This window comes from Polychytrium aggregatum (genome assembly GCF_025602895.1).
Source record: "Polychytrium aggregatum strain JEL109 chromosome Unknown BJ171scaffold_224, whole genome shotgun sequence".
Taxonomy (NCBI): domain Eukaryota; kingdom Fungi; phylum Chytridiomycota; class Chytridiomycetes; order Polychytriales; genus Polychytrium; species Polychytrium aggregatum.
The window spans coordinates 16,469-29,306 of record NW_026516426.1 but is presented as its reverse complement, the minus strand read 5'-3'; the positions used below and the strand labels follow the sequence as shown (position 1 = coordinate 29,306).

The window sequence follows — 12,838 nt, the reverse complement described above, 5'->3', positions numbered from 1 at the left end:
CCTGGTTCGATGTCGATGCGATGATCGACGGTGCGTTGGGGTGGCAGGCATTGTGGCAACTGGTCGGGGAATACGTCCTTGTACTCGTCGAGCAGCTTGGTCACCACAGGCGGGGGACCGGGACCGGCTTGGTCGGTGTCGTCGACCTCACGCACGACACAGAGGAACGACGTGTCCTTCTTGATCAGCCTCTTGAATTGCATGGCTGAGAGGAGAGGTGGCATGTTGGGTGAGGCCATGCCCTGCAGGACAATGTCAGGGCCAACACGGACAGTGCGGCCTTTCCAGTCGACGACTGGAGTCGGCTCGGCACGAGCAAGCCAGCTCATGCCGAGGATGGCATCGAACTTGGTGTCGATCACTTGGAACAACAGGACAGGATGGTACTTGGGATGGAGGGCCACTCGCAGGACCACTTGGTGTGTGCACTGCTGCACACGATCGTCTGCAAGCGCCACACTCATCGGCGACTTCTTCTTGGTTGCATGTATGTTGAGCTCCTGGAGCAAGCGTCTGCTGACAAAGTTGCAGCTTGCTCCAGAGTCCACCATCATTCGGACGGTGTGACCTTGGACGGTGGCAGGGAGGTACAGCAGGGACTCTTCATGGTCCTCCTGCACAGCCTCCTGCACCATGACTTGACTTGGGGGAACGGGCGACACTTGGTCTTGGTTGGCTTCATCACGGCCACTCGGACATTTTGGATAGGGTTCGGCCATTGCGGGGGCCTGCGGCGTCAGCACGCCATTGCACACGACGTCCACGGCTTGCGGACACATGTCGGAAGCATCCGACACACACGACTTGACAGGGGTGAGGGCACAGGCGGTCCTGTCCCTCAAGGGTTCTTGATTTTCTTTTTTGTTTTGGTTTTCAATTTTGGTTTTCTCTTCACGTTCGTGGAGAGGCAGGCGGCTTGCGCCACCATGCACCTCTCGCACGACGCACAACACTTGGTTTGTTTCTCCTTCGGGGGAGGGGGCGAGGTGAACTTCCTCTGGAGACGCGTGGACTGCATTGAGCAATCCACGGCGTTGGTCTCCTACTAGGGCTCCAGAGCCACCTAGTAGGGTCGGCCGTTTCCCGACTTCATGGGGCACTCCTTGGCCTGGTGTCCCGGTCGGTGACAGAAGAAGCAGGAACCATGGCGGAGGTCCTCCTGCTTCTGTCTGTCCTTGGGGGAGACAGTGGCAGCTTGCTGGAACCGGGAGCGGGGAGGGCCACGAGCCTCCATGGCGTTGACGTCAACGTCCATGGGCTCAGGCATGGGTCTTGCGGGCGGGGCCGGGCGAGGCGGACGGGCTGGGACGTGATGAGACCGATGGCCGCCTGCCAGCTGCGGGTAGAACTGGCGGCCATGGTACTGGACGTTGTCGAGGTTCTCGGCAACGTCCATCATCACGTCCAGGGACTTGCGGGCATCAGGGTTGCTGGCGATGTACTCTCTGATCTTGGGCTTGAGGCCCTTCTGGAAGAGGTACATCGCATCAGCAGAGCCCAGCTCCTCAATCTGGGAGGAGAGGTCTTCAAACTCCTCGATGTAGCGGGTCACAGAACCACGCTGCACGAGAGAGTATAGCTTGTCACGGGCAATGAGTTCAGCATTGGGGCTGCCGAAGCGGCGACGGAGGCGGTCCTTGAAGTCGTCAAACACACCTTCGCTCTGCTCGTCGAACCCTTGGCGGCGGTACCAACGGTACGCCTGGTCCTTTAAGCAGAGCTTGGCGGCGACGATGTGGTGGGTGGGGGCGACTTGGGCAGCATCGAGGTAGTCCTCGAGTTGCTGCAGCCAGTCCTCCACCGAGGAGGAGCGGCTCTTCCCAGTAAACACTGGGGCACGGAAGGTCTTGAGGAAGGCTTCCGGAAGTGGGCGGGGGTTGCTCATGGCAGGGGCAGGCTCCAGGGACAGAGAGGAGAGTCGGTCGGCAAGAGAGGCGGGATCCAGCTTGAGGATCTAGAAAGAGGACAAACAGGACGAAAACAAGACGAGGATTTCCGATGCTACCATGTAACGTCCACTACTGGGACGTTGGGGCAAGACGGGGAGGGAGGGGGTACAAGACAAGACAGGACGGGGCAGAACAGGGCGGTGCTAGGCTACTCTAGCGGACGGGTGAGCTCGGGGAGCACTTACGTTTATTCACGATAAAACCGAACTCCAGACAAACGGGGGGAACGGGGGCAACCCGCAGGTATACCCTGCGGTGGCCTGCCTGCGGTGCGTGAAAACGCAAAGCGCAGCACAGGTCACGACCCACTGCGCCGCGCAGTACGCGCAGTACGCGCAGCACAGCGTCGGAGATACCATCTCCTACATGCAAGGCAAGAAAATAGAGTCATGGTGCCAGTCAAAGTAGGGTTTGTGTTTCTTGATCCAATCCATACCCAAGATGATCGGGTATGAAGCCAAGGGAATCAGCGCGAACGAGATTTGTTCATAGTGGCTGATGCCTGTGATCATAGAAACACAAACTCCAAGACTAGACTCCATCGAAGAACCATCGGCAAGAGTGATGACGAAGGAAGTTTCAAAGGTGGGGAGAGCGTGGGTTGCGGCGAATCCAGTGTCCATAAACGAAGTAACCGCGCCGGTATCGATCATGGCGGTTGCCCGTATGGACTCTGGACCGCACAGCAGAGTCACAGCGAGGGAGGGCTGACGTTGGATGTCAGGCTCGGGAGGCGAGGACGAAGAAGCAAGAGCGGTGGAAACGGTGGCAATGGTGACGGGGGCAAGATGGCAAAAGGCAGAAGAGTGATTTACCGTGGAGACATTTACAGGAGGAAGATTTATGACATGATTGACGCCTAGGAAAGCTCCTCCGACCTTTTCTAGGCAGAGAAGTTTTCCTGGTCGTCAAGTTTATTCACATCAACGACAGCCAAAGAAGCATCGATGGCAGCCAAGCGGGAGGAGGTCTTATTGGGGCAGCGAAGGGCAATGTGTCCTTCCTGCTTGCAATAAAAGCAGCGGTTGGCAGCACGGAGGGCGGCCTTGTCCTCGGCGGTCAGCCTGCGAGCGGAAGCCTGGCTGAGGTCCATGGGCTGCGGAACGTTGAAGGCTTGAGCGGGGCGAGGAGGAGGAGCAGGAGCGAACGGACGAGGAGCCGGACGGAAAGGGAGAGGAGCCGGACGAGCAGGAGCAGGAGCAGGAGCGGAGCGGTGGTTGGGACGGCGGGAGCGTTGGTCCTCCTGGCGGTTGTCGATGGCGATCGCCGCTTGCATGAGATCTTCGAGGTTGTCGAAGGAGCGGCGGGAGAGTTCGTCTTGGACCGAGGGCTTGAGTCCACTCTCGAAGTGGAACATGAGAGGGTCTTGGGACCAAGTGACGAGGTGGACGGCTTGGCGGCGGTACTCGGCGGCATAGGCGGCGGCGGAGGTGACTTGGTAAAGCCTGACCATCTCGCGAGCAGCGGCGATGGTGGGCTGAACCTGGCCAAAGGCAGCACGGAGCCACTCGGAGAAACCGGCAAAGTCACGGATGGCAGGGGGGGAGCACTCGGGGTCTCTCTCCAACTGATCGATGTACGGCTGCATGTAGTCTGCAGCAGTACCATCGAGATAGGATAAGGCGTAAAACACCTTATCCCTTTCAGTCTGGAAGAGGGGAGGGTTGGACACGAAGGCCAGTCTGCAATGCGAGAGGAAGGCATTGCAGCGGCTCGGGTCCTTACCAGAGAAGCGGTCGGGAGGACCTATCTGCCTGGTGGCAGAGTTGCGACCAGCAGAGTGATCCTCGGGGTCTTGGGCAGGATCATCGACGTCGTCAGGTACGCCGAAGTAGGGGCGACCTGCGCGACGGATCGGGGCGGGAGCGGGAGCAGGAGGAGGTAGCTGGGCCTGGTAGCTGCGGAGGGCCTCCTGGACACTGGCGGCGACAACTTGGCGGACATCCTCTTCACGGCGAGCCAGGACCTGGTCCATACGATCGGTGATGCGGTTGAGCGCATCATCCTGATCGTGGAGGAACTTGGAAAAGTCCTGGAGAGAACGGGCGTTCTCGGCGGACTGGATAATGACCGCACGGATGGCCTGGAGCTCGGGCTCGGAAAGGCCAGAAGGGGAAGCCATTGGTAAAAGAGATAGCGAAGGGAACGGGGGCAAAGGCAGGGCAAGTGGGGGGTTGTTGAAGGTCTTGCCAAGTGTCAAGACTGGACAACGGGGCAAGCAGGGAAGTGCGCAAGAGTCCTAATACAAGACTCGAACGTAGGGAGAGGAGCGGGGACTGGACTGGGACACAGAGTGTCAAGTGTAAAGCCAAAGTTTTATTCTAGATCCAAGGCTTAGGATACTAAAAATACAAAGTCATTTCAAGGACAAGGCAAGATAACTAGGCAAGATACAAGGCAAGGAAACTCAGTTCATGACACGCGGGCAAACTCGGCACTCAATGGCGAAATAGGCTATGCGCTGTTCTTCAAGACTGCTCTCTCGACCACCGACCGACTCCTGCTGGCTCCCACCAACACTGTGAGTGGGCTCGATGCCACGGGCACAGTCTCCGGAGCCGTGTGGGCAGCGATCAGCGGCTCTGTGATTCTCTTGGTGGATACGAGTGGTAAGATCTGGTATGGCAGCACCAGCAGTGGCTCGACGGCATGGAATCCGTGCCCGAGTGCGCCGTATGCCAACCGGGTCGGTTTTGTGAGGAACTCGAGCACATACCCATACAGTGCATGGGCGACCGAGTCGGGTGGCAATGTCTACTATTGCGCCAATGTGACGACGGCCTGCTCGTGGATCCGCATCACTGTATCGAATGACTGTAAGAGTCTGGCGATGCGATACACTGCAAACACACCCGTTGCATTTGGATATGTCAACAGCAGCAACGTGCTCTGGAAAAACTCCAATATCACCACGACGTATAATGCCACACAGATAACGACCAGTGGGTTTTCGCCCACGCAGGTCACGATGACATATTCCAGCAGCACGGCAATGTGGGCGACTCTGGACACGAGTGGGTATTTGTGGACGCAAGCATATGCCTGGGATGGCGGATCCACTTCAACAACGAGCTGGACGCAGTGGAATGCCAAAGCACTGACGTTTGCGTGTGCGTACGGAGCGGGTGCTGTGATGGCAGTGGGTACAGATGGCAAGATATATTATTCGAGTGCCAACATGACTAGCAGCGTTTCATGGAGTGCGGACACGGCGACCAACACTGCCACGACGGCGATCATGTGTGACAGCGACGACAGCGGTAATGCAGTGTATGTCACAAGCAGCTCGACCAACAAGCTCTGGTACAAGCTGAATGGACAGGGTTCATGGACAGATCTGATCTGAGTGGATCAGAGACCCAGTTCACCCAGTAGTTTCCAGGCCATGACATCACCCTTGTCACGAAGGTCCTTGATGATCTCGATGGCATTCTGTTTCTCTTCAGGAGTGGCATCTGTCCTTTTCCATTCTTTTCTGGCGAAATGGTATGTTGCTCTGAGATGGCCATGTTGACTGGCCAGAGCAAAGTATTGTTCCATCTTGACCCAGTGTCGTTGCTGCTGTCCTCGAACGTAGAACTTGGATTGCTGCATGAGGCCAAGCTCATAGAGCGATTCTGCATGTCCCTGGGCAGCAGCCTTCTTGAAGTGGTGTTTGCAGAGAGCCCTGTCGTCGACACCAGGGCCGCCAAATGACTTTGAAAAGTATCGACCCAGGATGTAGTGGACATCGGGGTGGTTGGTGGTATTGGCCATATCGATCACCCAGCTCATATCATCGAGTCGTTGATCGCGAAAGAATGGGAAGAGTGCATTGGTTGCGTTGATGAGTTCAGAACATCGTGCACAGAAGTGGATCAGCGAGATTCTGTGATGTCCACACCACAACTTGAACCTGGTGAATCGTCGATTCACAAGGGCTCGTGTGCGCTTGGAGAGTCGCAATAGCTTGGCCACAGTGTCGAGCGAGCAGTGGGCGATGAATGTGTTCTCATTGGAGATGATCTCGAGTACGAGTGACATGCTCTCCATTGTGGATGCTGGCGACGCTCTGGATCTGGACGATGGGATGACCCACGCTCTATATACCCGGGCATTGGGATCAATGGAACGAAGCAGATGCCTTTCGAACACATTTTTTATTGACACAAAAACACCACACACCCGATACATTTCATTCATTCAAGCCATTCAGTGTAAATCGATGACAAAGCAGATCTCGCTGGTACGTTTAGGGGGAACAGGGGAAGTGCTGCTGCTCGTGGTGGTGGCAGCGCTGGTCGTGGGAGCAGTGACACCCTGGTTATCGCTGGTGGCGGAAGCCGACCAGGGTCCGTGGGTGTGGGTCCTGGCAGGGCAGCGATGATGGCGATGGCGGCCGCGGCCCTCGGGAGTGCAGGTCACCGTGGTGGTCGTGGTAGCCTCGGACTCGCAATCGGTGCTGCTGGAGCTGATGGAGCTGCTGGTGACGCTGGGGGTCGGCGTGTAGGTAGGAGTACCGACGCTGGTGCTGGTGTAGCTGGTGCTGCTGCTGGTCAAAGTCGGGGTTGCAGCGGGGCAGGGAGCACCCTGAGAGACGCTGGGATTGGCCTGGATGCTGAAGATGTCGCTCTGGGCCATGAAGCCAGTGCTGTTCCAGAGCTGGACATTGAACTGGCCGGCGGGAACCGAGGGAATGACAAAGTCCCAGCCATCCGAGGACCACTGGACATCGGTAGCAACGACGGGAGTCACCTGCGACGACACAAGCAAGAGGCGGTTGGTTGGGGCTTGATCGGTACCGAGATTGACGCCAGGGAAAGCGATCCACGAGACCGGAAGGACGGAGCAGGTAGACCAGACGGAGCCGGAGATGGGGGCAGTGACGAGGATGGAAGACATGTTGGGCATGCAGGGGATGATGGTCGAGAAGGACCGGGTCGGTGTCTGGTCTTTATATAGGAGATTTATTGGGTCGCTGCCAGCGCACCTACTCGGACAGGTTGCTATCCGAGTCCGTCTCCCAGTCATCCTCCGACTGCAGCAAGGGATCGGTCAGGGACAGGGAAAAGGTCGAGTCGCTATCTCCACCAACGCTGTCGCTATCTCCGCCATTGTCGACAACGAAATCGACATCGTCCTCAAGGATCTCGTTGACATCGACCAGCATATCGCGGTGCTCCTTCAGCCATTGGAGCTGCAGAGCAAAGTCAGGGTCTTCCTCCTTTCCGAGCCAATGACACCACAGCTTGAGGTCCAGATTGGTCATTGCCGCCAAAAAGTCCCTGTCGAGCGAAGCAATGAGGGCGGCTGCCCTTGGCGGGTCCCTGGTGATGCCAAAGCCCCCGAGCAGGCAAAAGGCGAAACAGATCGACGCCATGGACCTCTCGGGGTGCGGAGATGCCAGCATGGCGCTCTGGAAGGACTCGACCGCCTCGCGGGCCCTGTCCTGGTGACCCATGCACAACCCCATGACCAGCAGGGCACCCTCGGAGAGCAGGCTGGGGCGCTGGGGGTTCAGAGCGATGCACTCGTGGAGCAGCTCATAGACCCTCTCGAGGCGGGCAAAGGAGAACCACGGGTGGTATTCGTCGTCGGTATCATCTACGTATTCGTATTCCTTGTACAGCTCGCACAGGGCCTTGAGGAATGCACCGCCGCCGGCAGGATTGGATTTGTAGTCCTGCTCGATGATTTGCAGGGCTGGGTCGTGGCGATTCTGAAAGACGAACAGCTCCCCGCCGAACCAGAGGACATCGTCGTTGTCTTGGAACATTTCCCAGTATTGGCGGCAGTACTGGAACTCGCTGTCTCGCCAGTTGCCCAGATAGGCGCAGTGGAAGAGGTGGTTGTCGCGATCTTCGATGGTCTGGGTGATCATGTCCTTGACGATGAACCGGGACATCTCGGTGGAGATGCCGGGAAAGTCCTTGTATGCCTCGCAGAAGCGGTGCGTGTTGAAGAACCAGAAGAAGGACGAGTCTTCCACGATCCGGAAGAGGACGAGGAAAAAGTAATAGAGCTCGCCCATCGAGACGAACCAGGCGGCGGTTTCTTCCTCTCGGGCGGTGGTGATGTGTTCGGGCTCGTCGTCAGGTGCGGGCAGAAAGAGGTAGTTGTACACGAGGGGGACGACGTACTCGATCACATCGCTGATGTCATTGCGCTGGCTGAGATGGTACTGGGCGAGCCGGAGCATCAGCGCGGGTGCGATGCAGTCGTTGAACTGCTGTTCTTGGCGAAAGGATATGTCGTCGATGGTCTGCTGGCTCTCGATGATATCCGGGATCGTATCGAGGAGCTCGACCAATTCGTCGTAGTACTCTTCCGGCTCGCGCTCAAACTTGTGGATGGCGATTTCGTACATGCACAATGGATGCTGCTGGGCCGCACCGAAGGCAAAGAGACACAAGGCTTCGTCCATGCCGCGCGGGACACCTTCACCGTACTTGTAACGGCGGCCGACAAAGTAATAATGGCCGCCTGGTGTGTCCTCTGGGATGGTGATCGGATAGGTCTCCAAATATCCGCCCCAAAAGTCATCATCCTCAGAGTCTTGATTCCGGGCGAGCTTGATGAGACGGTGTGCCGCGGGGCGGTTCTTGAAGAGGGTGAGTAGTTCCTGTGTGCGTCTCTCGGTCAAGAGCACAGCGTAGGTGCATGACGGGAAGTAGTCTCTCTCGAAGCGGTCCAGGATCTGGCCCTCCAGACCATAGATGCTCTTGAGATGGGGAATCTGGTTTTGGAGGTCGTTGTAGATGTAATCGCCAGGGTAGACACCCTTGTAGAGGCGCTCGAACTCGTGGTTGAAGAAATCCTTGATGATGATGTCGCCGCATTTGTGTTGCAGGAAGCCGGCGGCAAGGAGCTTCTTGACGGCAACAGGATCACCCCACCAATGCTTGGCGATTTCGAACTGCAGCTCCAAAGGCAAGCTGCACCACAGATCGTCAAGAAGGGAGCCCTCAGTACCAGAATCGGGTGATGAGTTTGAGATTTGTGTTGGGCGGCCACGCTTGGCGACGGCACGCTTGCGTCTCTGGGCTCGCTTCGGGTCGGGTGCAGCAGCAGGGGAGGGGGTGAACTTGGGTCTGACCATGCTTGCTGCATGCAACACCACGTCGTGCTGTGAATATACACTAGAAAAATATCCTTACTTTGGTGACACGCCATTGGAACATGGAACATGTGGAACGTGCCACGACTGGTGGCTCAATGCTGCGCACTACCTCGTGCAACCGGTGACGTGTTTCGGAGCCCGAGTCGGGGGCGATGTCGCCTTTCCCCCCAGGATAAAAGGCGACCGCCTGGGGTTTCCTCCTCTTTTGCTCTTCACCCTCGGCCGCCAAGCAAACCTCCCTCTTCGGACCTCTTAGGTCGATCCCCTCTCCATACCATTGCTCCTGACTTCCGTTTTCTTAGGAAGAATAACCATGGATTCGTTCCAATTTCATGACCTCGACCCAGAACGCTGCTACGCGATGACTCAAGAGTCTCAGTTCGACACAAAATGCACGAACTACCACCGCCATGATAACCCGCTTTTGTGTCAGGTTCATGTCAGATATCGGGTCAATCACCCGGATGAGTTTACTCTCCACCCCGCCGTGCGCCGTCATCGTGTCCTGATCTTGGATAACCCCGATCCTGAGGCCCGTGTCGAAGCTACCGAGGATCCTGTCCCGGCTCCCATCCAGGTCCTGCTCACCCCCCCAGCCACTCCGCGCCGCCAAGCTGAGGACCAGGCTGTCGCCAGAGCCCCCGAACATCCAGACACCCCTTCCAACGCCCCGGTTCCCCAGGCTCCCACCCAGGCCCCGCCTACACCCCCGGCCACTCCGCGCCGCCAAGCTGAGGACCAGGAGGTCGGAACCAGGGTCCACGAGCCCGCCAATCCCGAACCCGACCAAGACGATGGACTCTTGACACTTCCTCCATCGGACGCCCCAGAGTCCGAGCCAGCGGACATCAACATCGAGCCTGATGTGACCGCGCCCGAGTCCGAGCGTGAAATCCCCGAGCCCCCTGTCATGAATCACGCCGCTCCACACTCGCCATATACTCCTGCTCCTCAGTCCATGACCTTTGTAGTCGAGGCACCCGATACCTTCCCTCCCCCTGATGATCCTTTCTCCGTTGTCAAGTTGCTAAGGGTATTCGGGGAATGCTTTTCCCCTTATTCCGATGACAGAGATTATTAGACTTAGTTTCTGTTGTGTATCGCTGATATTTTTTGCGCTTCGACATTTCAGAAGCTATTTTCAACGAAATACACAGTGTATCAATATTCACCCTTCCAGGCGTCCATCCAAATGAAGAAAATGCGCCCACGCAGTTTACACTATATTCAGAAAATAACGGGACACCACAGCCGTTTCCATGAACATGTAGTATGTGATGTGCTTGCGTCAAGCAAAGCCATAAAATATAAATCAAATCACTTTGGCAGCCTCTGAGTGAACATCATCGGTCGCTCTCCGGTCGCCACAATCGACCTGGGCACTGGTCTCGGAGTACCAGCGATGGATGGTGCTCTTGGACACACTGGTGAATGGTCATGGCCAGCGCGCGATAACATTGGGTAACAAAATATTCGATCAATGGTCAAAACCCGGGGTGTCCCGTTTTTTATTGGATAGACTGTAATGAATTAATTAATTTTGAGTGCTCTGGGACGATGGTCGAGGCCAGCGCTTCTGCCGCTTTCTCGTTTGGATCAAATTTGGACGGTTTTCGCTTCTGAAGCGACACCTATCGACTCAGTTTGACTTATCTCCCTCAACTTGTGATTCAAATTGGCATCCCTAGCCACCTTAGAATCGCCATGTCCCAGAACCAACGAATCAATCCTATCTCTCCATGCATTTATATACTTGACAACGGACAAACTTGTCCGGGTCGTCGACTGGTCGACTCGCAATATTGCAACGTCCATTCCAAAGCGGCAAACACCGTCTGCCCTTATCCAACCACCAAATCCGGAGGAACTGCGACCTGCAGTAAGCCCTGTGTTCCTGGATATGATGGCTGTGTGTTCCACAGAGTCTATCCCCTCGACCCTCGCGATCCACGCTGCTGGGCCATGAAGAAAAACACCCAGTACAAGGAGCGCTGTCAAGTCATTCCTCGGATCGAAGGCAGTTATTTCTGCCAGCGTCATCACGATGCACTCAGCTACAAGCTCCACCCAGATGCACCCCCTACGATTCCTGGACCCGATGGTCCTGTGTGCAAGCCCGCCGACAAGTTTCGCCCCTTCGGTGGACCTATCACTCCCGCTCGACCGTTGATGAGACCTACACCCTCAACCTATCCTAGAGTGTCAACCAGTGCACACAACACGCCTTCTCAGCGAAACGGCGCCGACCGGTTCCAAAGTCAAAATTCATACAGCAGTATTGCCGCCCAAGGCAATGTTAAAAAGGAGGAAACCAGTCTCGATGACGATGCTGCCGATGATGCCGATGCTGCCGATGATTCGGTCATGGACGAACTCATCTCTATTTTCAGGGATAGCATGAAATTGGCCAAGACCAAGGCACCATTCGATGCCGAGCGCTTTCAAACGGCCTTTGCGGTCACCATCCACGAAGAGACCCTCAAAGCCAATCTACGCAAGAGCCGCAAGTCGCTCGGAAATTGAGCGAATATTCCAGACAGCATCTATCATCGAGTGTAGATGCGATTGCATGGATTCAATATATCAAATTGCTCTCCAATGCCCAGGTGTTCCATTGTTGTCCTGGGATGATGTGTTTGTTGTGCCAGCATCAGAGATCGCCCAGACCCGCTCACAGCGTGTCCATGCGCAGCCAATGTACACCTGATGTGCACGTGTCAACCCCATCCTCATGGTCAGCGCGCCCCGTGCTGGTGGCTCAACTCCGCCCGGTCACAAGCCCACCTCCCGCCCGCCCAACAAGCCCGCCCTCCTTCCACCCGCAATCTCGGCTCTTTGTTCTTCTGCCTGCCTGCCTGTCCGTCAGCTCAATCGACCCTTTGTCGTCCGCCTCTACAAGAAAATGGCCTCCGGTTCCGCCAGCCAGCACCAGCCCCTCGGAGCGGGCACAAGCTTGCCCGTCTTGGACCCCACGGAAGCCCCCTATCACCACGACCCCGCCATCTTCACCATCATATGCTGCAACGAATCCTTCCAGTTCGCCCTCTCCTTTGCTGATGTCAAGACTCTCCTCCTCGTTTGCAAGCGAGCGAGGCACCTTCTGAACTCCAAGGAGAGGCGCTTCAATTTGTGGTGCTCCCGACGATGCTTGAAGAACGACGATGGGTCCCTCCAGATCCGGATTACGCCCAGCGACAGATATCTTCTGTCCTTCTACTGCCCGCGTCTGGGTGGCGGTTGGTCCTGGCTCGAAGCACAGTCCAACTCTGGAAATGCCGCCGCGGCGTATTTCCTTGCTCGGAACAAGGAGCAGCAACTCATGCTCGCAAGCGGATACCTGCCCTGGAAGGTTCAAGACACCAGGATGGAAGAAGTCCTCTCCCTCTTGGAACAAGCAGCCCTCGACAACCATACGATGGCCCAGTTTCACTTGGCCAGATGCTACATGGGCCACAAGCTCGTCCATCGCGATGCTACCAAGGCCCTCGGTGTAGGAGATGGTATCTCCGACGCTGTGCTGCGCGTACTGCGCGTACTGCGCGGCGCAGTGGGTCGTGACCTGTGCTGCGCTTTGCGTTTTCACGCACCGCAGGCAGGCCACCGCAGGGTATACCTGCGGGTTGCCCCCGTTCCCCCCGTTTGTCTGGAGTTCGGTTTTATCGTGAATAAACGTAAGTGCTCCCCGAGCTCACCCGTCCGCTAGAGTAGCCTAGCACCGCCCTGTTCTGCCCCGTCCTGTCTTGTCTTGTACCCCCTCCCTCCCCGTCTTGCCCCAACGTCCCAGTAGTGG

General features: G+C 56.8%; 5 protein-coding genes across 5 annotated transcripts; 2 read left to right on the top strand and 3 right to left on the bottom strand.

Moving 5' to 3' along the window:
- Window positions 1–5,088: 5,088 nt before the first annotated feature.
- BJ171DRAFT_548965 (uncharacterized protein) lies at window positions 5,089–6,057 on the bottom strand. The gene has a single exon (XM_053113034.1). It carries the CDS (start codon window positions 5,979–5,981, stop codon window positions 5,301–5,303), a length of 681 nt encoding a protein of 226 aa, XP_052961473.1. The 5' UTR covers window positions 5,982–6,057; the 3' UTR covers window positions 5,089–5,300.
- A 12-nt stretch (window positions 6,058–6,069) lies between these two features.
- BJ171DRAFT_548964 (uncharacterized protein) lies at window positions 6,070–6,858 on the bottom strand. The gene has a single exon (XM_053113033.1). The coding sequence runs from the start codon at window positions 6,837–6,839 to the stop codon at window positions 6,141–6,143; it is 699 nt and encodes a 232-aa protein (XP_052961472.1). The 5' UTR covers window positions 6,840–6,858; the 3' UTR covers window positions 6,070–6,140.
- On the bottom strand, window positions 6,859–9,244 carry BJ171DRAFT_548962 (uncharacterized protein). Its single transcript, XM_053113032.1, has one exon. The coding sequence runs from the start codon at window positions 9,025–9,027 to the stop codon at window positions 6,919–6,921; it is 2,109 nt and encodes a 702-aa protein (XP_052961471.1). The 5' UTR covers window positions 9,028–9,244; the 3' UTR covers window positions 6,859–6,918.
- A 117-nt stretch (window positions 9,245–9,361) lies between these two features.
- On the top strand, window positions 9,362–10,129 carry BJ171DRAFT_575619 (uncharacterized protein; the record flags this gene model as incomplete). Its single annotated transcript, XM_053113734.1, has 1 exon — window positions 9,362–10,129. The coding sequence occupies one exon, from the start codon at window positions 9,362–9,364 to the stop codon at window positions 10,127–10,129; it is 768 nt and encodes a 255-aa protein (XP_052961470.1).
- A 513-nt stretch (window positions 10,130–10,642) lies between these two features.
- Window positions 10,643–11,671, top strand: BJ171DRAFT_548959 (uncharacterized protein). Its single transcript, XM_053113031.1, has one exon. It carries the CDS (start codon window positions 10,753–10,755, stop codon window positions 11,569–11,571), a length of 819 nt encoding a protein of 272 aa, XP_052961469.1. The 5' UTR covers window positions 10,643–10,752; the 3' UTR covers window positions 11,572–11,671.
- The last annotated feature ends 1,167 nt before the right edge of the window (window positions 11,672–12,838 follow it).